The sequence below is a fragment of the Odontomachus brunneus genome, unplaced genomic scaffold (genome assembly GCF_010583005.1).
Source record: "Odontomachus brunneus isolate Ranch 3 - 2012 unplaced genomic scaffold, Obru_v1 Obru_scaffold_033, whole genome shotgun sequence".
Taxonomy (NCBI): Eukaryota; Metazoa; Arthropoda; class Insecta; order Hymenoptera; family Formicidae; genus Odontomachus; species Odontomachus brunneus.
The window spans coordinates 410,885-438,251 of NW_022639483.1; the positions used below are offsets into that span (position 1 = coordinate 410,885).

Genomic DNA, 27,367 nt, shown 5'->3' on the forward strand with positions numbered 1-27,367 from the left:
ACACGGGGAGCGAGTTTTTCCGACCCGGAGACGGGAGCAACATCCCTGATGTGTCGGCAAGTTGTCGGGTTCGTCGTTTGTCAGAACTTTGGGTACTCCCAGATAGGCAGATGCACGTAACTTTGGCAGCGACATGCTCGTTTAATCTATGTCTTAACATGTCTGAATAATTAAATTAATTATCTCAATTTTAACACCACCACATTTAAATTCACTATGAATCTCACTTATTCTCATTCAATTTAGCCTTTTAACAGGAAAATATCGTAATAGTTTAATTTTTTCTTATATTGTGTTATTTTTTAGTTCCGCTTGAGGAAAATCTTTCCTAAAACTCATAGAAAATTTTATTATCTCTCAGTTTTACTAATCGATTTGTTAAAAGATTGCAACTTTTGTTTTAGGGGCACTAAATAAAGAAGGAAAAGAGTAGAAAAATGAATTGTAAATCAAAGTACCGCCATTTTAAATTTCAACTTTATACATATAACAAAGATTTATATTTCATTAAATTTAATACAGTTTTGAAATGTTCTCGTCCTATTTATTTCAAATCATTACAGGTGCTATAACAATATCTACCAGTTAAAAGCATACAACAACATCACGTTGAGCATAAAAAACTTAGGCGATAGATTTTCAATTTTTTTAATACAACTATTTTTTATAATTAAAGTAATGATAAATAATATAGTCCAAACTCTATGTTTATATCTTTATTCTTTAACAAAATTCGTGAAAACTTCTTATTTTTTTGAGTATCTAAATGAAAACCTTCCCTTAAATTGAATCAATTAATATACAATTTATATTAATTGAAAAGGGGTAATAATATTTATTAATATTAATAAAATAAAATTCAGAAAATAGTTTGAAATGAAAAATGATTTATCGCATACGTTGCAACGCTGAAAAATATTCGTCACATGCGTTATTATAATTTCAAAAACATTGTTATTCTCCTGTAATTTAAAATTATTTGCACTAACATCCGGCGAATGGTCCTTATTGGCTATATTTCACTTGTTTTAATTATGTATGATATAAATTTTATAATTAATTTTATAGAATATATTTACTTCATAAAACATTTAAAGGAACTGTAAAGTTTCCATTCGAGTTGCTGTCTCCATTTATTATGTCAATAATTTGGTATCTAGGATATGCTAAATATCCTTTCTAATAATATACAGATACCTTCTGAGCATAGCAATAATATATTTGTTATGTTAGACAGCTCTGATGATGAGCTATCGAAATAAATAAAATAAAATAACATCATTAGAAGGTGAAAACTACTTTCGGCGGAGATTTGAGGGTCTAAAACTATTTTTTTTTAATACTATCATTATTATCTACAAAATTATATATGATTGATGAAATTATATATGATCGACGCGAATGGCCCAAAATGGACGAAACTCTTTTTCTAGTATTTCACAAACAACTACGTAAAATTTCGAGTTATTAATTAAAGAAGTTTAGTGAATAATCACATGCGATACTATAGATAAGCTGTGCATTATTGTGTATAAATAAGTATCGTGTAAATACAGATCTTCCTTAATTAACAACCTAAATTCTACGTAGTTATTTGCAAAGCAGCAGAGAACTTTTTTGTTCAGTTTAATCTAATATGCTAGCACACGACAGTAGATCATCGCAGGTCATTTGCCATATCACACACATTCATCAATTTTCTTTAATTAAAAACTCAAAATTTTACGTGATTGTTTGCGAAATAATAGAAAATTTTTGTGTTTCGTTTGATGAGTTCTATCTGCACACGGGTGTATCAATAATTATTGGACATCCTGTATGATGTGGACATCAGAGTCCTGCGAATCAAGGCCCGCTAATATCCGAAACGATTCATTATCAAACATAATCCAACTCAATTTGTACTCAATTTGTAAAGGCAGATCCGAGCTTATTTGTTGACAATCATTTTGTTGACAAGAGAACGATCCGTTTCAGGCGCGCTCTGACTTTACTAAAATAAATACAAAGCGAGCCAGTTCACATTTGATAATGGATCAAGCCGGATACTATCGTGTCTTGATTTACCGAGTGGACGCACAAAGAAGTATTATCACCGTAACGCATACGTGACGTTGGTCAGAAACGTACTAAACGAGATACGACCAAAGGGAAAGAGACACAGACGAGAGGACGAAAGGAGCGAGATTCACAGTAACGCTTATCTACACATACTCATAATACTCGCTTATCATTTCCTATTTGAACTCCTGTGCTGGCAGGTTATATTTTGCTACAAAGTTAATTAAGCAGCACGAGTCTTATCCGCATGATACGGGAGCCCGATACGTTGCAGGCAAAAGCTGCACGCCCCGAAGAGCCGTGATACCCCGCGGATCTTCCCTTGACGGAACCACGCACGATTAAGAATTATCCAGCGTAGTTCGGTAACTCGCTCCGACAGCCAAATATCGAGCCACTCGTCCGGATGACGGACGTAGGAGGGTAACCGATTGTTGACGTCGAGTCTCAAAACAGCCGCGACGTTTGTACGAACGGTTGCCGGTGCCGAGAAGCGGGGGACAAAAGCGCGCGCTTTATTCCATCGAGTGGCGGATTCGAGTTTCTATGGTCGGATTAACGCCGCGCGTCCGCACACCCCGTTCGTCCATCCGTCCGTCCGCCCAGCCGCGCTCGCTCGTCGGGATATCGGTGTACGGCTTTATGTCTGATTCCCCCGAAACTTCTGGCAAGTTGCATTAGGATTGAACTATGCGCGCGCGAGCGGGGTATTGATCCTTGATAGTTCGCGAACGCCCGGCGATCGCGGCAAGAATAATTCGGTAGCGATACAGTAACGAGCTTAATCTCGCAAGTCACTCCGCCGGCTATCGATCCTGCGCGCGGCTCTCTTGTTCACGGTATCCGCTAAAATACGGCCGACCGGTCGGCCGGCCAGCGCGCGCGCCGAAAAAGAGTCACTGGCGGAGCGCGGAAAATATAGCGGAAACGCAATTGAAGGGCAAACGGGGATGAAGATGGCTTTTACGAACTCGATTAAAAAATCCTTCCCATCGCCGCGTCGTCTTCTCCGAGGGAAACGGTTGAAAAATTGTTGCGCACGCCGGAAAATAGCCGCACAGACAGCTGTACATGAAATAATGCGGCCAAGTACACCTATACGCTACACTGAGAGAAAAAAATAGTTGGAATAACTATAATCTCACTATATTTTATAGTTCGTTTTGGCCTCAAACATATACTTATAATTCATCTAAACATGAAGATATAGTAGAATGAACACAGATTTATAGTCACCATCTTATTGCTCTATACATATGCATCTTTTGGGAATATAGTTACATGTATCTATATTTGCCAAATATTCCAATTGTATTGACTATAAAATAGTTAATTTCTCTTACCATTCAATATTTGCTACCTTATTATATTTTTTATTTCATATAATTATAATTCTTGTTAAAAATTTCATATAATTATAATTCTTGGTAAAATTTTACACGGATCAGTTATACTATGTTTATATTGTAAATATTACAAATATTATGGTAACATTTACTATAAAAATTATATTCCTAACTATAATCTTTTTACTATGCCATTATAGTTCCAAATATCATACATTTTTCTCTCAGTGTAGCGGCTTACTTCATTCAGAGGAAAGTTTTGAATCTAGTTTTATTTTATGATTTTTGACGCATTGATTACGAACACGCAAGTCCCAAGGTGGACCGACATATCGTTCCAGAGAAAATGCTCCCGGAAAAATTTAAAATTGCAACCTACTAGATGGCGCCACATATTTTCACAAATAAAAAGTGAAAATTTGATAAGATCATCTTCAGCGAGTCGCAGCGACAGTTCCGGATATTATCCCTAGAAAAAATATAACTAAATTGGCTCTGAATTGGTGTTCGATGTGTTCTAGTGGGTTCTCAAACAGTCAAATGGGTTGACACAGCCAAATGGGATCAGTTAGCTCGTTTGATTAGACTTTGTAACCATCAGTAAAGGTCAAACGCGAGCTATTCAAAAGTAAATTGCATTGCAAATTAATATTTTTATTTTGTGAAAATAAGTAGCGTATCCTAATAGGATGCGATTTTAAATGGACCATTTCCTTTGGAACGATACGTCGGTCTATTTTTGGATTTGCATAGTTGTAATCAGCGTACAAAAACTATAAAATGGACCAATTTGGCTACGAAACTGTTTTTTGAATGAAGTAGGCCGAATAAAGTGGACCGAACTTAGTCGCACGCTTTGGCAATAATTTTACTAGTAGATTTGTAAAGTTTTGGTAAAGTTGAACTCCTTATAAGTGATCCATGTGACATTTAGGGTAAACGAATCTATTATGGGAGAAATTAAAAAAAAATTATTATATCTTTTATATGAAGCTTTTTAAAATAAAGTTTTCTGATATATACTAGTTAAAAAGTCATCTTTTACCTACTAGCATAAAACAGTATTTGAAGAAGGCCTGTTTCAAAATAGCAAGCAATCAGTTCAAGTACTACTCACGATAATAATAGAAGTCTATCTAGGTGTACACACATAAAGTGAATAATAATTAGATTAATATATTTAGATTATACATTTTAGATTATACATTATTCTTTTTTTATTGGGAAAAGGTATTGCCCGTTTAAAAATTCGTTGGTTTATCACACACGTTTCAATTATCAATTATTAATTAACTTAAACTAAACGGTGTGTTGCCTGGGTTACTACAAAGGGGATGAATCAGAGGGAGAGGTGTCCAGGTTTCATGATAACCTGTATTTTCCGCAGAGTCCTAGAAAATAATTATGCAAAATTTGTTCTAGATCGATCAAGGGGTTTAGGAGTTAAAAGGAAACGTGCAAAAGACAGATAGACAGTAGACATTCTATTATATATATATATATATATATATATATATATATATAGAGAGAGAGAGAGAGAGAGAGAGAGAGAAAGAGATAAAAATCCACTAATCGCGTCGCATATACGTCGAGTTACATTTAGATCGACACACGTTGATCCATACAGGATCAAGAGTGATCCGCGTTAGTCTGAACTAGATTCCAGATTGGATTCAAGCCGAGTCCGGGCCGAATTCAGTCCGGGTTGGGTCAGGCACCGGGTAGGACGCGCCGATGGGAAAAGCGCGGGAATGCAATCACCGGCCTAAAAATCCGCAAACCCGTATATCGGAATGTTTGACGAAACGTCGGACGCGATCCGGTTCCGATCCGACGTTGAATCCGTGCGGGAATGCGGCCGCCGGGTTGAGAAGCGAAACACGGGGCCGGCTATGGTTTCCATGGTAACCCACACAGTCGATTTTCCCGGGAAACGCTTAATTCGATATTCCTTTGGAAGAGAGGCTGCCGCAAATATATGCAAACATATAATGCGTGCCGCTCGAGCGACGCCTCGGATTCGCTCGCGTCCTCGCGCGAATCCATGTCTTTTTCTCCCTCTTTCATTCCCGACCGTGAAAAAAAGAAACTTTTCACAACTTGACAGTCGAGAGGGAGAGAGAGAAAGAGATAGGGAGAAAGAGGAAGAGAGGAAGAAAGAGAAGGGAGAGAGGGAGATGCTGTCACGCGTTCTCGTGAGAGATCGAGACGCTCTATCTCAGATAGACAGGTGTATATAAATTTGATGCTAACTTTGTACTAGTCGATTTGCAAAAGTCAGTTTCCTTATGAGTGGTTCATATAGCATTCGTATTTATAAGATAGTATAACGAAATATAAATACAAAAGAAATAATAAAAAGATTACCAAAATATATCCGAAACAATATGTCATAAAAATGGTGAAAATTTGACTGTAACCTTTATTAAGTTTGTCGCTGCATCAATACAACAAAAAATTTACATTGGACGATATAAATTCAATACAGATGTAAATCCAATATTTGCTTCACCGATGTATTAAAAGAATTGTAAGATTTCCATTATCGACTGCCTCAAGTCGTGATAATCATGAAAGTCCATTCGGGAGCTTCACTAGCCGATTTGTAAAAGTTTGCGTCCCTCATGAATGCTTCATGTGACGCTTGTACTTATCACAAGGAACGACGAAATAGAATTACGAAAAGACATACGACAAGAGTCATCAAAATCTGCTCAAAACAGTCTCACCTGTAAAATCTATAAAATGTGAAGTTTCAGTAAATCTATTATCGCATTAATACAACAAAAAATTTATATTATTATACAATGTAAAATTTAATGTAATGTAAATTTAATTATTAATTTTATCAATTTGCCTTATAAATGTAATTGAAACAATTGTAATGTTTCCATCATTCAGTTATTCCTCGTCTTGATAATCATGAAAGTCCTTCTGGAATCACATTCGGAACCAAAAGGAAGTAGTATTTAATCAAAGTGCATTATTTTTCATACGAGATAATTCTGTCGCGGTCACCTCGTCTTTGTAACGCGTGCTGCGACGTGAACCAGGATAACATACGTTATACGCGTGTCGGAGGTCGCAAGCGGCCGTTTCCGGCACTCTCCATTCGTCTCTTCGTAACGAGATTCGTCTAGACGCGGATAATTCTATCGGGCTTCTTCGTTCTTTCCCTCTCTCTCTCTCTCCCCCTCTCGCTCTCTCTCCCCTCTCTCTCTTTCTCTTTCTCCCTCTCCCCTCTCTCTCTCTCTTTCTCTCTCTCCCTCTTTTCCTTTTTATTCGCCCTCCATCTCCTATCGCTCAGCTCGTCGCGAACGCGGATAACTCGCGAAATAATAAAAATAATTTCGCCGGCGCATTGGAAGGAGCGGATTCGATCGTGCCGAACGAGTTCGTTAAACTCGATTAGAGTCACGCTCGAGAACGTGAAAACTCTCGCGTGTCGATTGTGACAGTCTCGACTAAATTCTCGAGAATATCTCTCCGCAACGGAGAAGTCCCGTGGACGGCTTGACGTTTCACGGAGAAGATTTTTCTCGCGCTATCACATGATAGGACACACGGACGTTCACAATGATGCACCTTCGATATCCCAGTCGAAGCTTGGATTCTACATTAATCCTGCATCTATTATCTACTTCTTCAACAAGCTCTTCGAAACTAACTTTTGAAATAATTATTCAAATCATAGTTGTTAACAAGATATATTTCTAAGAAAGTATTTTTTGTAAAATAAACTTTGACAGGCTATAGTCACAATTTTTAGATAAAAATCGACTATGATAACGACAAAAGAATTTATTGCAGATTAAGAATATATTTCTTCTTTTTCCGTTCACAAATATTTTCATAAGATGTTATCATGAGAAAAGCAAGATTTCACAAAAAGAACTGCTACCCCATCATTATTTTCTCGTTTCCCAATTTATACAGAACGCAGCACGCGTCACAAAGATTGGAGGTGGCCGCGACAGAATTATCTCGTATGAAAAATAATGTATTTTGATTAAATACTACTTCCTTTTCGTTCCGAATGTGGTTCCAAAGAGATTTTCATCATTATCAGAACGAGAGATAACTGAATGATGGAAACATTATAATTTTTTCAATTACATTTATGAGACAAATTGATAAAATTAGTAATTAAATTTACATTATATTAAATTTTACATTGTATAATAATATAAATTATTGTTTCCAAATATATTGTATAATAATATAAATTATTGTTTCCAAATTTATACAAAATCCTTATCAATATATAATATATAAAATATTAAATTTCATAATAAGATATTAAGAAAGGTTATACGAAAGAGTTACAGAGTTTTAAATTTAAGCTTTCACGCGCAGCAAAGATGTTTTATCTCCTGAATATCTTAATTAGCAAATATATACTCGCACGTTTGGAAACAAGCAAAGTATGGCTATACTTAAACGAGGAAATAACGCGTATCAGGAAACGTCAAAAAAGAAATTCGAAACGCGCGCGCGAGTAGTCAAATACGAATGATGGAATCGTTATTATGAACTCTGGAGTAATCGATGAATCGCAAAACGTTTCGCATAACATCGCCCCTATGTACGTTATTTGGCGATTTTTCAACCTACCTTAAGGGGAACTTGGAGCAGCTATCGAACTCCCCCAATGCATCTTATTCCGCGGGGAAAATGTCGAAGAAGTTACGCACACGAGCGCATTGAATGCATAAAAACCACTCGCCAATTGCCATTCACGATAGTTGCACCGCTCAGCGAGAAAATCTCCGAAAGCGCACATCGTTTGTACGAAATCCGGAAGAGATAAAAATCCTCGACTATCGAACGGACTCAGATCAACTAGATATTTTATTAATTTCACGAAGCCCCGTGTCCTTCTTTCTGCCCCCTTCATCACTCTTCTTCGACGTATCCTGCACTGAGAGAAAAATATTTGGTATTTGTAACTATAATCATATAGAGAAATAATTATTATGAATTATAGTCAAGACAACCATTTTTTAGTCAATTGCATCATAATTTTAGTGATAATAATCTTATATGCATGTTACTACTACTATCTTCGTGTTGGAACAACCAAAAAGTATAGTTGGGTGCCAATTTGGTGCCAACTATATTTTTTGGTTGTTCCAACCGATTGTAAGATTAATACTGAACCAAAATTCCGTCTCGAGTATTGACTCGTTCCAGCGTTGTTAATGCGGATGAAACGCGTGGAGACGGCCGCGCGTAATTCTTCCCGCTTGGTTTTCCCACTCGGATTGATTCCACGTAGGAATGCGTCGATAGTGCTTAAATCAGACGCGGTATCGGCGCAGTGAGAGGACGAGGGTAGGTAGGTAGGTTGGTAGGTAGGTAGGTTATACGAACTTTGCAAGGGGGAACGAATCGAGAAGGGGAACAAAAAGACACTTTCCAATTACGGCCGGTGCTCCGGCACGGCTCCGGTGTAGCTGACGGCCGTTTAGGTACAAAGAGACGAATCGACGTCGATAACTTGGCGCGCGCATCATTTGAGCGCCAAATACCATGTCGGAAAATATCGGATTTCCCGCGCAAACGAGGCGTGCCGTCGACGGAGAAAGGGAGAGAAAGAGGGCGGCAGAGAGAGAGAGAAAGAGAGAGAGAGAGAAAGGGCGAGGGGAGAAAGAGAGAAAGAGAGACCGTCGAACAATTCCATGCATTCGTGAGCACGCGCGGCCAACGGGTATATGCGGAAACAATATTATTTCGCCGATGTTTCGTGCACGCGACCGGACCGGCCCGGACTGACGTCGATCGAAAGGCACCCCTGGATTTCTCTCTTCTCTCCCGTCCTCTCGGCCACCCTGCTCTCCTACACTCGTCCGAGATCAGCGTCGTCGATATCCGCGCGTCCGATCCTCCCGCGAGGGCGTGTATCTCGTACAAAATGATATCTCGTCCGCGAATTATTCGAGAATAATTCAGTCGCCCACGGGCGACCTTATTTCCCGTGATACCTCGCGGATACCTCATACAGATTTCACTCGGTGAAATTGACTCGATCTTGATTAAATGGCTACTAGCGAATTTTCAGCGTTGATTAAAGTGACTTTTTGTTTGCGCTCCTGCGCGGAAGAAACATAGGAAGAGAGAGAAAGAAAGAAAGAGAGAGAGAGAGAGAGAGAGAGAGAGAGATGGGGGGAGACTGTTAATTATTTTAATGTGGATTAATTATATCCAGCGTTAAAACGACGCCGCAGTTTCGGCGAATTATCGTAAATTCTCGTTGCATGCGGAGAATTTTTCTCGAAGATGCAAACATTTATTAACCAGAGAAGCATTAAAATACTCTTACCCGACTAAGGCATATTTATAATGTAAGAAAAAAAGAGTTCAAGAAAATCTTTGAGAATCTATGAAAATCTATGAGAAATTTAGAAAGCAAAAAATATGAAATTGTAAGCAGAAATAATATTTTCTAAGAAGTATGTAGAAATTTTTCAATGACTATATAATCTATGTAAAAAAAAATTCTTATACTGAAATGCGTTTTTTATACATATGTTGCTTTGATCTTCTAGATGCATGCTTTGTGGAAAGAAAATGGAAATTTTATTAAATGTTTTATTAATTGTGAAAGGAAAGCAATATTTTTAAGAAACGACCTTGTATCAGTTTCCACAATTTTATGTAGTCATTTTGAATAAGAAGATAGGAAACATATTGCACTATTATATTACTCTATTTCGCATTTTGCACAGTATCAAAACGAAGTCACCCGGCACCTCTGAGATACCTATGATTACTGAAAAGTTAATATTAGATGAAGAAAACAGTTCAGTTGAATTAGCATAACAACGAGTAAACCACGCGTTTTGGTTGGAGAAAACAGTATTTGGTTCTCAAAACCAAATTTGCTTAATAAAACCAGAAATTCTGTTTTCTTCCACAGATTTTTTTTTAATTATTTCAATAAATTTACTTATGCTAGTAGAAATGTATGTAGTTTGCTTAGATTTGCAGTTTTATCCGTTATTGTCTAATATTAAATTTAATATTAATGCATTCTCATTAGTTGAAAAAATACTACGTGAATACAGGACACGAAAAAATTTGAGTTTTATTCAGTGATTGAAGCGTGTAATATGTAAGCCGATTCTTTCCAAAAGACATATCAGTAATAATTAAATTTTATAATATGCACGTATTATAATACCTCTCTCTAAATTTAAAATATATTTAAAATACTAAATGAAAAATAAAAATAAAAATAAATAAAATATATTTATAGTACTAAAAGGAGCTTAAAATTGCATGAACAATGAGTAAACATATAGAAAACTATAAAGGAGAAAATTTGACAATATAAAGCTTTTTAATAAAAATGACAATTAGAAATGAAAATGCAAAAGAAAAAAATGAGGTATATGATAATAATACAAAATTTCATTGCTATGAGAAAAAGAAAAAAAACAAAGAGAGAGAGCGAAAGAAAAAGAGAACAAATCAGACTATATTGGTGGTAATAATATAAATGAAAATAATCATGATAGCTTAAACTTAGAATCTGATAAAACAGTACAACTACAAAAAAATTGATAAAAGAACATATGTCATTTGATGGTTGTGAAAAATGTCACATAAAAGACAAAAAATATAAAAATATATTTTTTGCACTATTATTCTCATTAACAATAAAATTTTTCAAACAAATAGCCATGGAAAGGAGCGTTGACTAATAATCCTGGATTCGAAACATTGAAATAGTAATTAATATAATATATAGGCAACGTAATTATAATTATAATTATAATTATACTGCTAGAACCTGCTCGCACACACATACACACACACACACACACACAGAGATAACACAGTTAGATATGATAAGCGTTATCATCAAATTTCTTTAGCTGACAATTTTGACAGAATGGTTGGCCTACCAAATGCTTCGGCTGCAACTGATATTGAAACATCAAAGTTACCATTAAGTACGGCAATGAATAAACAGTTCATCACGGATACTGTTCACCATGCAATGGATTTATTACGCGAAAATCACATTTTGGGCACAAAAAATCCAGAAATTTGTAAAATTTATAAAACATAACTTTCTTGCTCCTTTCTTTGAAATCTGTCACGCTGCCAAATAATTTATCGATCTGATGACATTCAAATTATTATAGTTTGTTTTTAATTAGTAAAAAAAAAATAAAGCGTGTCTGAAGGTAGAGTTTGGAATTTTTAATATAGACATAAAAGACTAACATTCGGTATAAACCGCATTCCAAAACCACGTTTCTACGTCTAGTCCTTCCCTTGTAAGAGAAAAAAATATCTAAAAAATAGTAAATATTTATTCACACAAGATGGATACTAATAACATATTTACTTATATTAACATATAAGATATTTTTTAAATAAGAAAGTATTTTTTTCAAATCTTAAGAGAATCTTAGTTCTTTTACGAAAATCATTATTTATTCTATTTAAATGAAAGAAAATCTAGAGAGAGAGAGAGGAAAAGAGAGAGAGAAAGATTTAAGTAAATATGCCACATTAGTGCCATCAAATGAATATTTACTATTTTGTAGATATTTGTTTTCTCATTGCATGTCGTGTTATTGAGCAAAAATGTTCTGCGTGCACCAGCTAGCGTGATATCCGAACTGCCGCGTATGGGGACCCGTTTATCGCTTCACGACGATGATCTAAATTGCGTTCGCCGTCGGTCCACGCGGACGACGCCTTCGAAGAATTATCCGCAGACACGAAACACACTGGCCGTTACCGCCCGGGTATCCCATAATACGGGAGATACGATTATTGAACCGCGGATAAAAGCACCCCGGGCGCGGGAGTTTAATTAGATTTTTATTTGCCCGCTCTTTATTGAAGATAATAAAATATCCTCGCGAATATTTCGCTGTGTATCCAGCGACGGGAACGGCCCGAACGCTCCGCTCGCGCGCGGCAGCGCTCTCGTACTCGCTGTGAGGCTGGCAATTAGCGATCAATCGATCGGAATTAAAAACAGAAAAAGAGGGGAAAAAAATATGAAATTTTGATGCCGTGTGTCGATAACCCCGTGATTAACGGCGGTGGCCGGTCATCGTGGAGAGAGCACGACGAATGACGGACGGGCCGACCCGGCTTGATCCCGCGCGTGTTTATTCGCGCAAATGCCGTTTATACGTCCGCCGTCACCGAGCGGCTTTAAAAGCGCCGGCGGGATGCTAAAGAAGGAGGAAAAAGAAAGACAGCAGCGAAAGGAGCGTGAGCAAAAAGGAGAGAAGAAAGATGAACCATTTTTCGCGGACTCGGCTTTATTCCGCGGCGACGGCGACGGCGAAACGATCTTAGCGCTCGCGCTTTTCAGGTAATGCTCTCTCAGGTGCGAGTGCGAATAGCGGCTTGACTCTCGTAGCAGACGAGATGCCTGGAATTTCTCCGGCAGTGGCGAAACTTTGTTTGCCCCGTGGACCGGGAATTAAATTAAAAGACGCGTCGCGCAGCTTTCCTCTCTCTCTCTTTCTCTTTTCCCTCTCTCTCTCTCTCTCTCTCTCTCTTTCTCTCTCTGCTGGCCGCGTCTCGTCGCGTTGCGACGATACATTACTTTCTACCGCTTTTAATACTCATCAAGATTGGATTCATTTATCTCCCTAAACTTCTTAGAAAATCCGACCCGGCTCCCCCCGGGCCGCCCCCTCATCCCCCCTCACCCCTCACCCCTCCGATTCGCTGAGCCGCGTAGCGCTAAGCGGCGAGAATAAATTGAAAGTCTTTTTGGTCAGAGTTCCGCGCCACTCTCTTCGCGAAGCCCCCGTAACGCGAACTTCGCGTGCATCAACTTCAGTAATTAGCCTTGTATTAATTAATAAATTCTCCCGCTGTTTTGCGCCCGCGTTTCTTATTCGCCACGTGTACGCGTTATATACGGGCCGTATCCCTCGCCCCCTCCTTTTTTCTCTCACTCTCTCTTTCTCTATCTTCCCTGTCCCACCGCCTGCCCGAAGTCGCGTACTTGATTTTAAGAGTGCTCGACGAACTCGACGTCGACTTTTCCCGCGACGAAACTTCTCCACGGCAGGCTGTCAGTCGTTACGATCTCTTGATGTTTAACATTAAACGTTTCGGTGAAAGAAAAAAGAAAAGAAAAGGAGGAAGAAAAAGTAGAAGAAAAAGAAGAACAGAAAAGGAGAGGAGAAACGAAAAATTTCGAGCTCGGTTCGAGAATCCCGACGGGCAAAATCCGCGGGAATATTTACGCGCGGGGCGCGCGCATTGCACGACGTTCCGACGCAATCCGCGATTAATTCCACTTCGGGTCGAGCGATTGTAACAAAGGCGGATAAATTATCGCGGGGCAAATCGCCCCGGTAATAAGTGTAAAGACATTATTTCGCGCTCGCAGACTGAATGCGAGCTGCTGCTGCTACTGCCACTGCTACTACTACTACTACTACTACTACTACTACTATTACTACTACTACTCTACTACTACTACTACTACCGCACCACTACGAGCTCGCCCGACTAATTGATCGTTAAGAGTATCCTCGAGCTGAGCCACCCCCAGACCGTTTCAACCGCTCAAACAGAGACAAGCGTTTCTTTGTTTTCGAACGTGGAATTCTAGCACCGCAAAGCACCCCTCGAGCGCTTCATGGCTTAAGCCGGAAACGCGATTCGAGGGTTGTGCTGCTGCAGGTGCGGCCGTTCGTAGCTAAACTTCATTTACTTCAACCCTCGCCCCCGTTCCGCCGCCGCCGCCGCCGCCGCCGCCGCCGCCGCCGCTTTGGAACCACTCACGAGTCTGACTGCAGCCCAATCAAATTAGAAGAGTGTTCGAAGTATCAGCGCCGCTCCCTTAGATAGATCTAACTTCTTAAGACCGGGCGCGAGCGTTGCGCGGCTCATAGGAGCTTATCATCCGCTTTATCGCGGCGTTGGTATCCGCGAAAGCGTCGGGCGAATACAAACGAAATTATTAGTTGGCTGCTACCGTTGCCGCGATTCGCTCTAACACGAAAATTTCACGGTGCGCGTGGGATGGCTTCGCGGGGTCGAGGTCGAACATCTTTCTTTCTTTCTTCGCAATTTGTGGATTCTGGGAACCCCCGGATTCTAGTCCCTACGCTGAACTTCGTGAACAGATTGTCCAAGGTACGTGTGTACAGACATTAACAGTGTTGCTATTGAGCACAGAGAGACTTTCGTGATTATCACGACGTGAGACAATTGTTGATGGAAACTCTACTGTCTTTTTGATTATATTTATGAAGCAAATATACATACTCCCTCCTCTGTTCCAATTGTCTTGTCAGATAAAAAGCGATTACCATATTGCCATGCTATATTGAAGTAATCATTCAATTCGCATCATATAATAACGTAAGTTTTATTGGGGCAACAACAAATTTATTAAGAGTTATACTTAGATTTTTATATTACAGTTTATATGACGTATAGTTTTTAGTATGTAAATTTTTTTAACTTTTAGATTCTTGATTTATATCTCAATTCTTTTGGGATAGGGCTTAATTACTCCCCTGTCAGAGGTTACTCAGCTCACGCGCAACAAGGCGTTACCTCGTATGTCGACGTTGATCCATGTGCGAGAAGCTCTGACGAATTTCAGATTGAAAACTGGTGCACACACATACACACACATACACACACACACGCATACGAAAATACGCACGATAAAAATCTGCGTTCCTCCTCACCCCCGGTGTGAATCAGACAGATCTTTATTAGAGGCGTTATATAAATTTTATTTACTTTTTATCGGAAGAGTCATGGAAATTTTTACTACCGGCGCAAAATAAATTCGTGTTATACTCCGTGCAGAGAAAGAGAAAGAGAGAGAGAAAGGAAGAAATATATATATATATATTTTTTCTCTGACACGCGCGGGCGCGCGCCACTGCATATTTTCTCCATTCATCGTGCGCCGCGCATTCTTCACGGTAATCGGTCCGCCGTATCATAAATCAGTAAGTGGATCCTGCAATTTTAACGCGCGCTTCGTCCTCATCCGCGAGCATTATCCCCTTCTGCCTACCTCTCTTCCCTCCCACCCTTTCCTTCCTTTCTTTTTCATTTTCGCATTTCGTTCCCTCCCCCTCTCTTCCCCTGCCGCCCCTCGACCGACCGACGGCGGATGTGACGTTTCGTTAACTGTGCGAGCGCGGTGCGCGGAAAATTCGAAGAATGAAATCCGAGCGGATGTGTGACTCGCTGATTATTCCGCGGCGTGTGCGATAACAGCAGCGAGCCGGAATTTCCGAGCGCCGTGAACGATAAATGAGAAAACAGAGGTAAGCATAATTGCGCAGGTGCTCGTGGCAAATACATGGCGTACCAATCGTCGTATTTTGCGTGACGGCCGGTAAGTGGAAGCGAAAAATGAGACCGCTCCTCGTTGCGGCCGATAGACGGATAATTTTCGAACTGTTGCGTAAAATTGATTAATAATACGCGACGAAGTGAGTAGCCAGAACAAATGAGGGAAACAATTAATTGTTTGGCGAAAATTATGGTTATGTTTAACTACCTGGAAAGGGAAAGAAAGAGAGAGAAAGAGAGAGAGTCAGGGAGAGGAAGGGAGAGAGAAAAAGAAAATAGGAAAAAAATAGAAAGAAGAAGGAAGGGAGAGAAAGAGAGAGAGAAAGGAAAGAGAAAAGGAAGGAGGAAAAGAGAGGAAGAGGGAGAAGGAACACTGATAGAAAAATATAGTTGCCTTTGGCGTCAATTATACGTTTTTGTGATTTTAACCACAAAAATAACTAGAAGAATCATTGTTTTAGTAAGTATTATTAGAAAGATGGTTCTTCTAATTATTTTTCTAGTTAAAATCACAAAAAAAAGTATAGCTGACGCCGAAAGCAACTGTATTTTTCTCTCAGTGAAGGAGAAGAGGGAGAAAATACTTTTTCGAAATTAGCTTAAACCCAACGAGGTGCAATCGCGGGATCGCAATCACGACAACAAGCCGGATTTGTTGTTGCGCATTTTGGTGAGCGAGAGCGGAACTCCGCCCGTATCGCATAGGTATCGTCGCTTCACGGATCATGATTAGTCGTTCGAGCGTATACATCCTCCTCGGACCGCAGTAATTTCTTCCATTCATTAGAGCACCGCAGTGGGCAACGTGCCACATGCGAGCGTCGCGACCGAGATAACCGGAAATGGCGTTTCGTGCGGAATTGCGGTTTGTTTACACATTCTCGTTAGCCGGGAATCCCTTTTGGAATTCTTAAATCATAGCGCAACCCTCCGCGCCGCGTATAACTCGGATTAACAATAAAACGAAGCAGCGCCGCTTCGTTAAGGTCCAAAGATATACGTTGAATAGCGAACCATCGATCGTTAACGAAATTTCTCTTCATCGCGACGTTACATCTTATCGCTTGGACCAAGCGGAACAGTGTTGTTTACGTCAGGATTTGTTATAATTGTTTTTACTCGCAATCGTATTACCTAACCGTTTGAAGTGTATTTTTAACTCTGGAACCCAAAACATAAGTAACATTTATTTAAACCAATTTTTTAAACGTTACTATTCATATGTCTTGTTTTTTCATTATAATTTGTTTCTATCTTATTAAGTAGCAGAAACATTAATAGATTCATATTCCTCAATGTCTTTTACATCAGTCGGAAAAAAGAATCAATTTTCTCGATCATTTTTCCGAAAATTATGAGCAAATGAAAATACACTGGTCAAAATTCATCCATGTTTAGGGTTTACATAACCTTTTGATGTTTAGGGTTTTAGAGTTAATATCAATTCAAAGGCAATCGAGAAAAAGTGGATATTTGGTTTTTTCTTATTCTGATATGAACCATCATTCTCGCATTAAAATCATTCTGGTGCTGTGAATTTTAGTCAGTGGAACCACAAATTCTTTGCATCAACTTACATGCTTCATAAAAACTTCGAATAGATAAAAGCTTACTAGATACAATATGCACTGCGACTTAAAGTCAGCTAACTGATTATAAGCTTTAAGATTAATGGCTTTTTTACCTAAAAATAACGATTGGATTTTTTAAAATGACGGTTAAACAAGTGGGGAAAATTGCATGTTATTATCTATTATGCTGAAAGTATGCGGGAACTAAGGAAGACAAATTTATAGAATGCTGTGCCGTTTTGTCTGTTCGGACGTCTACTTGCACGTAGATACACGATTCCGTTTCAAATGCTACATAGAAAAAAAATTTGTAACTATAATCACATAGAAAAATAATTATTTTTTAAGTAAAATCATGTTTTTTTTTACAAATATTTAAAAAAACCCGATGAAAAAAGAAGAGATAAATAAAATACTTTTCTCGCTATAAAAATAACATTATCTTGTATTATATTTGACATAATAGATATATCAATATTGCATAAAATTTGCTTCAAAATAGTGACTGTGTTAATTTTGTTGCATTAATTTCTGACACAATATTTGTTATATTTTCTAATATATTTACCTTGTGTTGCATGAACGCAAATAGTTGAATGGATCGTTCTGGACATAAGAAATGCGTTGAATTTAACATAAAATTTTTCATTGTACATTTAAACGTCACGAAAAGAATAACATATCATTTGTGTGTCAATTTTATATTAAAATAATAATCAAAAGTTGGTGACATAAGGAAATTTTAATATTTATACGCAAGATTTTGTACGGTGAGGGATGTATGAGCGACACGCCGCCCATCTGCGCTCTTCGATGAACTTGTTCGCGGTTTGTCTTGGACGCGCGCTCGCGCGCACAGCCGAGAAAAAAAGTCTCTAAGAAAACACCGCACGTGTCTTAGGTGGCGCGCCGTTAAATGGCGCTGTTAATTCCGAGCTTGGCTGGTCGTCCGACTCCCTGGGAATCTGTGAGACCGCGGCAGCGGGTAAACACGCCGTCGCAACCAGGGAAATACATCCGGGCGATATTCTGGTAGTCGAGCCACCGCTGGCGGGTTGTCTCCTACCCGAATTCTATGGCACCCATTGTCAGCATTGTTACACGAGGTGAGGAGAAAATTGCCGCCGGCTTCCACCTCCCGCCGACTTCCCCCTTTCAGCCATCCCCCTCCTCCGCCCGTGTCCCGAATTTAATGGACAATCCTTGGACGGCGCGTAATCCTCCGCGTAACTTTCGCTTTGTCTACGGGTCCGCGGTAAGCCCGCCGCTTTTTACGAATAAACTCACGGCAGCGAGAGAGAAAACGGATTTCATTAACCCGAGAGCGGCGCATGTGACGAACCGTATGCGGACGGGAACTCGTTATTACGCGACGGTAAAAGCCGCGCGTTAAACAAGGCGCAAAGAATTTCACTGCGGAATTCGTCCGTACCGCGCAAACGTCTGCAGCGATGTCCGAGAGAGAAACGTCTAAAAACAACAAAAAAATGGGAAAAACACGGCACGATCTTCCGGTTAGTCGGTTGGGTCGGAGTTGTGCCGTAGATTTCAAGATTATGTCTACGTGGATCGTTTACGTGTTGTATATATAAGATTGTATATGCATGTATAATCTCTTTTTATGTACATTGTATGTACATGTACAATTTCTTTTTATGTACATAATGTAAACTATGTAAAATATTGTAAATTATATTAAAATATAAAAAAAGAGTAGACACAAATTAGAACAACTAAACAATTAGAACAACTAAAATATAAATAAGAGTAATTAATATAGTAAAAGAGTAATTCAATTATAAGATACTTGCTACATCTGTTTTGGGTATTAATCATAAATGTGCTGTTCAAAAAAGATAACAGATTGCATGGAATTTTCATTTCACTATGTGACAGATTTAACTCTTTGAACATAAAAATGTAACTAAAGAATTTTATGGACTATAATTTATTTAGAAAACAGTTTTCACAAATTTATTATCGAGACTTTCTCTAAAGGTTACCTAAAAATATTAACTTTTCCTAATTAATTTTTAGGATTATGCCAGTTTGTTTACGTGATGTATAGACGGTCGTTTTTCATTTTTAGATGTTATAAATTATGTGAAATATTTGCAAATTATTTTAAAATATACAAAAAACAGCAATTAAGTTATGTTATAAGACAATTATTGTACCTATTTTGGGTATTAATTATACTATGTTACAAGATTTTGCATTTTTGCCATAAAGAGTCCTTTTTAAGTAAATCAGATAAATATGAATATGACCACGGAAACTGTCCATCACGTCAGGTTTCCGGGAAAATAGAGATTTAAACTTTCTAAAAATACGTTTTTCGTTATTTTTACAAATTCGCAACGCACAAACCAGACGCGCCGGCAACTTTGAAACAGTCTAAAATTGATGCTTGAACCTTCGTCTCCATTTTAAAAAGTCGAAAACTTATAGTGCTATTTCGTAGAAGCCATCCTCATAGGAGAATAAAACAATATCATAAATTTATACAAAATAGTAAAAAAAAATATATAATATATATATTTATACAAAATATATACAAAATTATACAAAATTATGCAAAATAGCAAAATTATATCCAACACATTTTTAGATATTTATAATCAACAACCACGAAAACTCCTCTATTAAATCTCACTGCATCTCTTTATAATTTCTCTATAACAAAAATGTAATCAGAATCTCATTTTGCAGGATATAAAATTTTTTAATTTAATTCTAGATTATTTGTGCCCTCTTCAATAATAATGTTAATCCTCTTCAAAGATAATATGTATAAATGGGATGTTTTTGCCTACAATCTTATGATTACTTGAGTCTCTGTTTTAAATAAGAAATTTGTTGAGTGTGAATAATAATTTAACTACGTTTTTATATATTTTATTGTATTTTATGATAATACTTTATTTCCCTATGAAGATGGGTTCTACGAAGTTGCGCTTCAAGTTTCCGACTTTTTAATAAAAATATAAAAATTTAAGTTTCAATTTTAGGCCTTCTTGAAATAGTTCACACGTTTATGAGTTACTAATTTATAAAAACAGTCAAAAGCACGTTTTCAAGAATTTATACCCTTATTTTTTTCGGAAGCCTAACGTGATAGACAGTTTCTGAGATCACATTCGTATTCAGCGAACTTGATTTACTAAAGAATAATCCTTCATGATAAAAATGCAAAAAATTTGTTAAAATATATAACATAGTACTATACATGTGATGATAACAAATTTCATAAAATTTTTATTCTTTATGTAATAGATTGGTAAATTAATTCTCTCTCTGTAGATAAGAATACAATAAAAGAATTCTGGATTCTAATTTGTTTAGGAAACAATGTTCATAATTTAACATCTCAGGATTCTAAAGATTAAATTAAAATGTTAGCATTTTTTAACTAATTTTTCAACAAACAAATATATTCTTTAAATGACATTCATAGATTACATCATCATCTACATAGACGACATCTCACATCTAGTTGTGTACACGTAGATGTTATATAATACACGTAGATGTAAAGTATGATAATGATGAATGTAAACTTCCTAGTTTGAAATATCCTCTACATTTTTGTATCGTAAATAGAGACACTCTGTTTCGTCGAAGATATAAATTTGATTAGTAGATTCTAGTGTAGCTTTTTCCTTAACAAATCGATCTTCTCCATTTAACAAATCGATTTTCGCTGGTTAGCTCCGCTCCGCGTTCGGAGTGCATTTTGTTCGGAATTGTTGATCGATAGATTTAAACTCATCCCGATTGAATCTCGCGGCCCTCGAGCGACGAACCGGTGAGATCCTTTCGCGCGACGACGGCGAAAGTTCCTGCTTGGCTTTTATTCGACAATTTGCATAATTTACATCCTCTGCTAACCCCGTTTCCTTCTCGATCGATCTATGAATATATCTGGAAATTTTTAGACTGACAGCGCCAGTCGGATGCCCGAACTGCAGCAGCGTCGCCTTCTGCGGCACAAAGTGCAGAGACAACGCGATGACAACGTATCACAAGTACGAGTGCAAAATCTTGGCCCTGTTGATAGGTAAGTTGTTATACACGCGTTCCGTTGGCATTACAATACACGAGTTGTTCGATGCAGTTTCCATGAATGTTGTGAATATTTATTTTTCGAAACATTTTAACCAATTAAAAACAGTAATTATTTTACGGACATTTTTTATTAAAAAGTTAACTTTTATTTTCCAGTAACCTTGCATACTGTAAAAAAATTTGCGTACACAGTACGTAAACAAATATTCCAAAAAGTCCACTTTAAATTTTGTGTAGAAAATAACTCATTTATATATTCATTCGTGTGTTATTTACATTATTACGAATGGAAATATGAATGAGTTATTTTCGACACAAAATTTAGAGTGGATTTTTTGGAACATTTGTTTACGTACTGTGTACGCAAGATTTTTTACAGTGTATTAGTATTATTATTAATTAATTAATTAATAATATTAGTATTATTATTAATTAGTATTAATATTAATATTAACTAATACAGTGTATTAGTATTAATTGTATAATATTTATTTATTTTTCACTTTTATATGTTTATTATTATAAACCAAAAAGTTGTAAGGCTCTCAAATATGCAATATTACAGAAAAATAAGTCAATAGATATAACGAGCCAGCCAATACTAGAGAAATTAGAGCCGAGACTAGTTGTTAGTTGCAACCATAATATGAAAAGTTTAACATAAACCTTTTTGTATTTTCAGCTTTCATTCTTTTTCAGCACTAATTCCTAGTTTCTTTATATCTATACATGCCTTCAACAATATAATAATAATAATAATAAAGAAATAAAACAAGAGCCGACGTTAGTTATTCACGATTAAAACATGTAGAGTTATATAGTTATTCACGATTAAAACATGTAGAGTTTATTACACATAATATATATATGCAACAAATTATGTACACATTTTTTGCAGAAGCAAATGTAACAAGATTTGATTTACCACTACACAACATATTTTATTCGTGAAGATATTATGCATAATACTAATGTACAAGTAAAAATTATAGTTATTTTACTCAAATGACTATTCGGTAATTTTTCAAATTAAAAAAAATTCTTTCAATTTAGTATTCTTAACCCTTCTTAACCCTTTATTTGGCAATGTTATTCTCAAGCAATATCGATTTCTCATAAACATATATGTAAGAACGATAGATGCAGGAAGCATTTATTAATACTGTTGCTTTGGAACAGCAAATATCCCACACAATACAAAGTTTAAAATCGGAACATAAAGACGTCTCTCAGACGTCGGAATATAAGACGTCTCTATTTTAAACGTTGTATTGTGTGGGACAGTATTCATAGTTACATCTTATATTTAAAATCGTCTTAAGGGGGCAATACCGTTTCTCGGCCGAAAAATGAAGCTATTTACGAGTCATGAGATATCATATGCGCTATGGAGCAAAAACCGCTCATTTCAGTTTCACGTGTTTTTCAATAACTTTTATATTTCGCAATGTATATACTTATAAAAATTCTGACATATAAATAAAATATGTAGTTTTTAGCGTACCAAGTTTCAAAATAATTGGCCGCGTAGTTTCCGAGAAAAAAAATTCGCAAAAATAGCCTATACAAATTTTTTTTCTCACGCATATCTCATGGCTCGTTAATCTGAAACAAGAAAGCCAAAAAGATTATTAAACTAGGGACAGTTATCGCTGGAACTAGGGATATTGGAAACGGATCGTTTTTCAGCAAGTTGTAGGTATTTGAAAAAAAACGCCCGAAAAATCGCCTTAAAAATCGACAGTTTTTCATTGAAAATAAATAGGAAAAATTAATATATTTTAATTTCGCTGGTTCGGACAAAAATAGCACATGTTTTGAATATGTAGTTATAAGCAGAAGTCGATCGGTTCAACAGTTTGTCTCAAATCGTGCGCGCCAGTTAGAGAAAAATTGTTTTGAGAAAAACGCGTTTAAAGTTTCGCTATTTAAGCTTATATTTATAGTACTTACGTAAATTTCAACCTAATCAGCGATTCCAGACCCATAGAGCAAACACACTCGAGTCGTTCTTTTGTTACCTAAGGTACATAGGATCTTCGTGGACCGCATATATCTGACGAAATTTTAAACGGCTCGATGAGCGCCGGATTTAACCTGCGCGCCACTTCAAATAATAAATAATTTTTCGAATTTTTCAATGCGATAAGTAGGAATAGATTCTTAAAAATACATAATTTAATAAAATGTAAAAAAAGAAAAATCGATTTTTTTACCAGAGAAATGGTATTGCCCCCTTTAGTTCATCTTCAAATACTGTACGGATTATTTCATTGATTACAGAACATCTAAAGATAAGACAATTTTAAATATAAGATGCGACTATGAGTGTGTTCGCAAAGCTCCATGAGTAGCGCTGCGCTATAGTTGCTTAGCAACCGACATTAAAGAGAAAGCGACATAATAACCAAGCCAATTTTCTGGGAATATATTGTTTCATATACATATTAAACAATTGATGTATAAATAGGACCGTAACCATAAACAATATTAATAAGATTCTCACTAAAACATGCAACAGGGCTCGTGCATTTTTGACGTGCAACGTTTAATAAAGTTGTTGCAAATATCTACAAGTAATTAATTGTAACATTTTAGTGAAGCAGTAAAAGAAGAAAATGAATGCAATTATAGGGTGAAAAGCAGACACTTTAAAATTAAAAACAGCACTATGATTATGATTAAAAACAGCATTATAATTGTAAACTTTTCAACACATCTATATTTTATTTAAAGTCAATGAAAAATTATTTTAAAGTGAGGAACACACCCACATGTACAGATGCAATGCATGATTACAGATAATAGATAAAATGGTTAACAGATTCATTTCAAATTAACCGAAATGATCAAATAAAAAAAAAGTTTGACGACAATAACATAACAACTTACCGTTTTGTGCTTTGAGAGCTCGAGACAGTGTTATATAAAATTCTTCTTCCCTTTCTGCATCGTAAAGAGTAATTTCTACATAACTGTTTGCTGTTGTTGTTGTCATTATTATCCCATCTTTTAAAACATCAATTAAACTGCGTAAGATATTAAATATATAACAGTCTAACCGCCATATAAATACTATCTATTAGCAAATTCGGTAGCTTGCACTAGTACGCACTGAGTACGCACTAAGGCTTGTTTACAGTACATTCTTATATTTAAGATCGTGTCTTAAATACATATTTAAAATGGCTCGTCGTCCTATAACAGTCAGATATCCGTAAGTAATACATTGTTAATCTTAATCTATCAAAAGAGACATATATTTAAATTTGAAGCTTGAATGCGTGTTAAAGAAAAATCTCTTCTGATAGATTAAGATCAACAATATAATACTTACGGAGACTCTCAAGATTGTTACAAACCAATCTCAACTTTAACCTTGCTTTTCTAACTTATTCCCACATATCTACGTAAGGGACTCAGCACACGGGACCAATCAGAGATCGTGGTCGAATTTACATTCTCTTCCTATGAGGCTCTCTAACTAAACCAGCCTGTTGACTCAGCAAACAAGATAACATCCTTATAGAAATATCATACTAAGAATCATTGATAATTACTTATTTTCAGTATTAAAAATACTGGATAATAAGTAATTATCAATGATTCTTAGTATGATATTTCTATAAGGGCATAACATGACGTATTATTGATGTTAAAGTTCAAGACGTTTTTAGACGATTCTATCTAGTCATAAGAGATAAACTTATAATATTTTCCAGAATTTTCTTTAGATGAAGTGGTAATTAAACTAGAGTCAGCTAATTCAGCAAATATGGTGATACCAAATGATTGATGCATTATTGACGTCAAAGATGTTAAAGATATTAAAGACTTTAAGATGTTACTGACGTTAAGACGTTATTAATAGTTCAGTCTGTTGCTTTGAAAACCAGATGCCTTTGAACAATTGACTATTAACTAACCCGTTCTTTATTTACTTTTTTTTTATCCTTATATTCTTTACATTGCCTTACATTCCTCAAATCTCTTACATTGTCTACGAAATTAGGTCACCTTGGAAGACCCCAAAGCGAAGGTGAATTTCAAAAATATGTTTTAGCGCGTTGGAATGTTCTCCAAACAATAAAAATATCTATTTAGTACATAATTCTAAAATAAGTATCACTCACATAAAAGATGCAATCTTTCTGACTATATCTTTCTGATATATAAAGTTGCTATTAAATTTATTTACACCTGTCTATCTGGATTGCTGCCGATGACGTAATAAACTTCATCATATTTCTCTTCGCGGCGCCTCCCCCTTGATAAATAGAACAGAAAGCACGTTCGCCGCTCTTTATACGCGTGAACCATTATCTCGAGCGCCAAGCGAGCCCCCTTCACGGGGGTAATTACAAGCCGCTTTTAAATTTCTCCCCCCAGGCTCCGGCATGAGCATACTCAGCATGCTCGCCTTTCGGATGGTGACGCAGGAGGGTCTGCACAAGTGTTTGAGGATCTACGATGAGTTAAGGAAGAGTGGCGGGTGCGCCGGCGAAAAGGCCGCGGCGCCTTCGGCGACGCTCGCGGTGACGACGCCGGATATGCTCGACGCGAAGTCGCCGAGCAGGTCGGCCAGGAGGAGAATCAGACGGAGGAAACTGAGGGAGTCTAGACGGGGCGAGGGGATTACCGCGACGACAACGACGACGGCGACGACGGAGAAGCAGGAGAAAGTGATGAAGGAGGAAGAGGAGGAGGAGGAAAAGGAGGCGAAAGAGAACGACGAGGAGAAGGTGAGCACAATAAAGTCCCGCGACAACGGCGGCGATGGCGACGACGAGAACGTCGACGTGGGACCGTACAATTTGGTGACGCACCACGACAGACGGACGGGCAAAGACTTCCTGGAGAGATCGCTGATGGCGGCCTTCCTACTCAAGTGCTTGCAGAGAGTCGGCTTTTTCGCTCACCCCACGGCGGACGACGGTACTTATCACATTGGCCGCCGCTAACGCTCGCGTTCACGGACTGTATTTAACTTCGGGGTAATTTGCCGAACGAGTAGTCGCAAAGCCGCCGGCAAAGGTAGAGAGAGAGAGAGAGAGAGAGAGAGAGAGAGAGAGAGAGAGAGCACGGGCTGGGAGATAGAGGGGAAAAATGTGCTTGCTCCGCGAATGAACTTTTGATTCAGCAGATTCGCGTAGCATATCGCGGCGCGAGACCATAAAGCCGTAATTCCAACAACTCTTTTCGCGAAAGGAGTCGCTGAAAGTTCCCGCGGAGGAGGCCGCGCGCATGCGCGAGCGCGAGCGAAGCGGAAGAATGCGCGCGCGAAGCTATTAATATCGAAAACTTTCCGCGAGTTCGCAGAGATCCCGGGCACCGAGGAGATCACCGTAGCCGCCCTGCTGCTGAGGAACCTGCAGCTGCTCCAATTTAATGCCCACGAGTTCTTCGAGACGCGGCTAAGCGAGCAGCATCGATTCCGCGGCAGTCGACCGGTCTATCTCGGCGTGGCAATTTATCCCACGGTCGCCCGTTTCAATCACGACTGCTACCCCGCAGTGACGAGGTAAGGGAAAGGGAAAAAGGAGCGCGATACGACGCTGCCTCTCGGGTGTCGTGCGGCACCCACGGGAAAATAAATCCGCCGTCGCCGTCGCCGTCGCCGCAGTATGTCGCGCGAATTTCACGGCGGCCGGATCGGAGACGGCGCGATGCTCTTGATAATGTTATCGCGACGGATCGAATATCTTCCCCTTCCGTGTTCGTTATTTATTAATTCATCTATATATTTTATACTGAGGAAAAAAATATCTGAAAAAAAAAATATTTATTTATTGGACAGGGGAAACCGGGTCTAATTGTCTCACACTTTTTATACTTTAATTTTAAAAAATATATATGCAATATTTCTTATTATCATGCATATTTTAATATTATATTTAATATTTTTAATATTATGCATATAAATAAATCTTTAGGTAAAAGAAAAATATTGTATATATATATATATATATATATATATATATATATATATATATATATATATAT

General features: G+C 37.5%; 1 protein-coding gene and 1 long non-coding RNA gene across 21 annotated transcripts in view; one reads left to right on the forward strand and one right to left on the reverse strand.

Annotated features, from left to right (window-relative positions):
* Window positions 1–27,367, forward strand: part of LOC116843453 (SET and MYND domain-containing protein 4) — a 291,340-nt gene that overhangs the window by 245,819 nt on the left and 18,154 nt on the right. For all 19 annotated transcript variants that reach the window (XM_032813872.1, XM_032813870.1, XM_032813871.1 and 16 more), the window contains 4 exons: window positions 18,198–18,402; window positions 21,235–21,356; window positions 25,754–26,299; window positions 26,684–26,885. In XM_032813872.1, coding sequence (XP_032669763.1) covers window positions 18,198–18,402; window positions 21,235–21,356; window positions 25,754–26,299; window positions 26,684–26,885 — 1,075 coding nt within the window. The remainder of the gene's footprint in view (window positions 1–18,197; window positions 18,403–21,234; window positions 21,357–25,753; window positions 26,300–26,683; window positions 26,886–27,367) is intronic.
* Window positions 5,847–26,336, reverse strand: LOC116843456. 2 transcript variants are annotated; one of them, XR_004377880.1, is made up of 3 exons: window positions 26,191–26,336; window positions 8,022–8,328; window positions 5,847–6,145 (listed from the first exon to the last, which is right to left on the reverse strand). It is a non-coding gene; the product is annotated as an uncharacterized LOC116843456 (long non-coding RNA). The 2 variants fall into 2 exon arrangements; XR_004377881.1 differs by having other exon boundaries at window positions 8,022–8,323; window positions 26,191–26,326.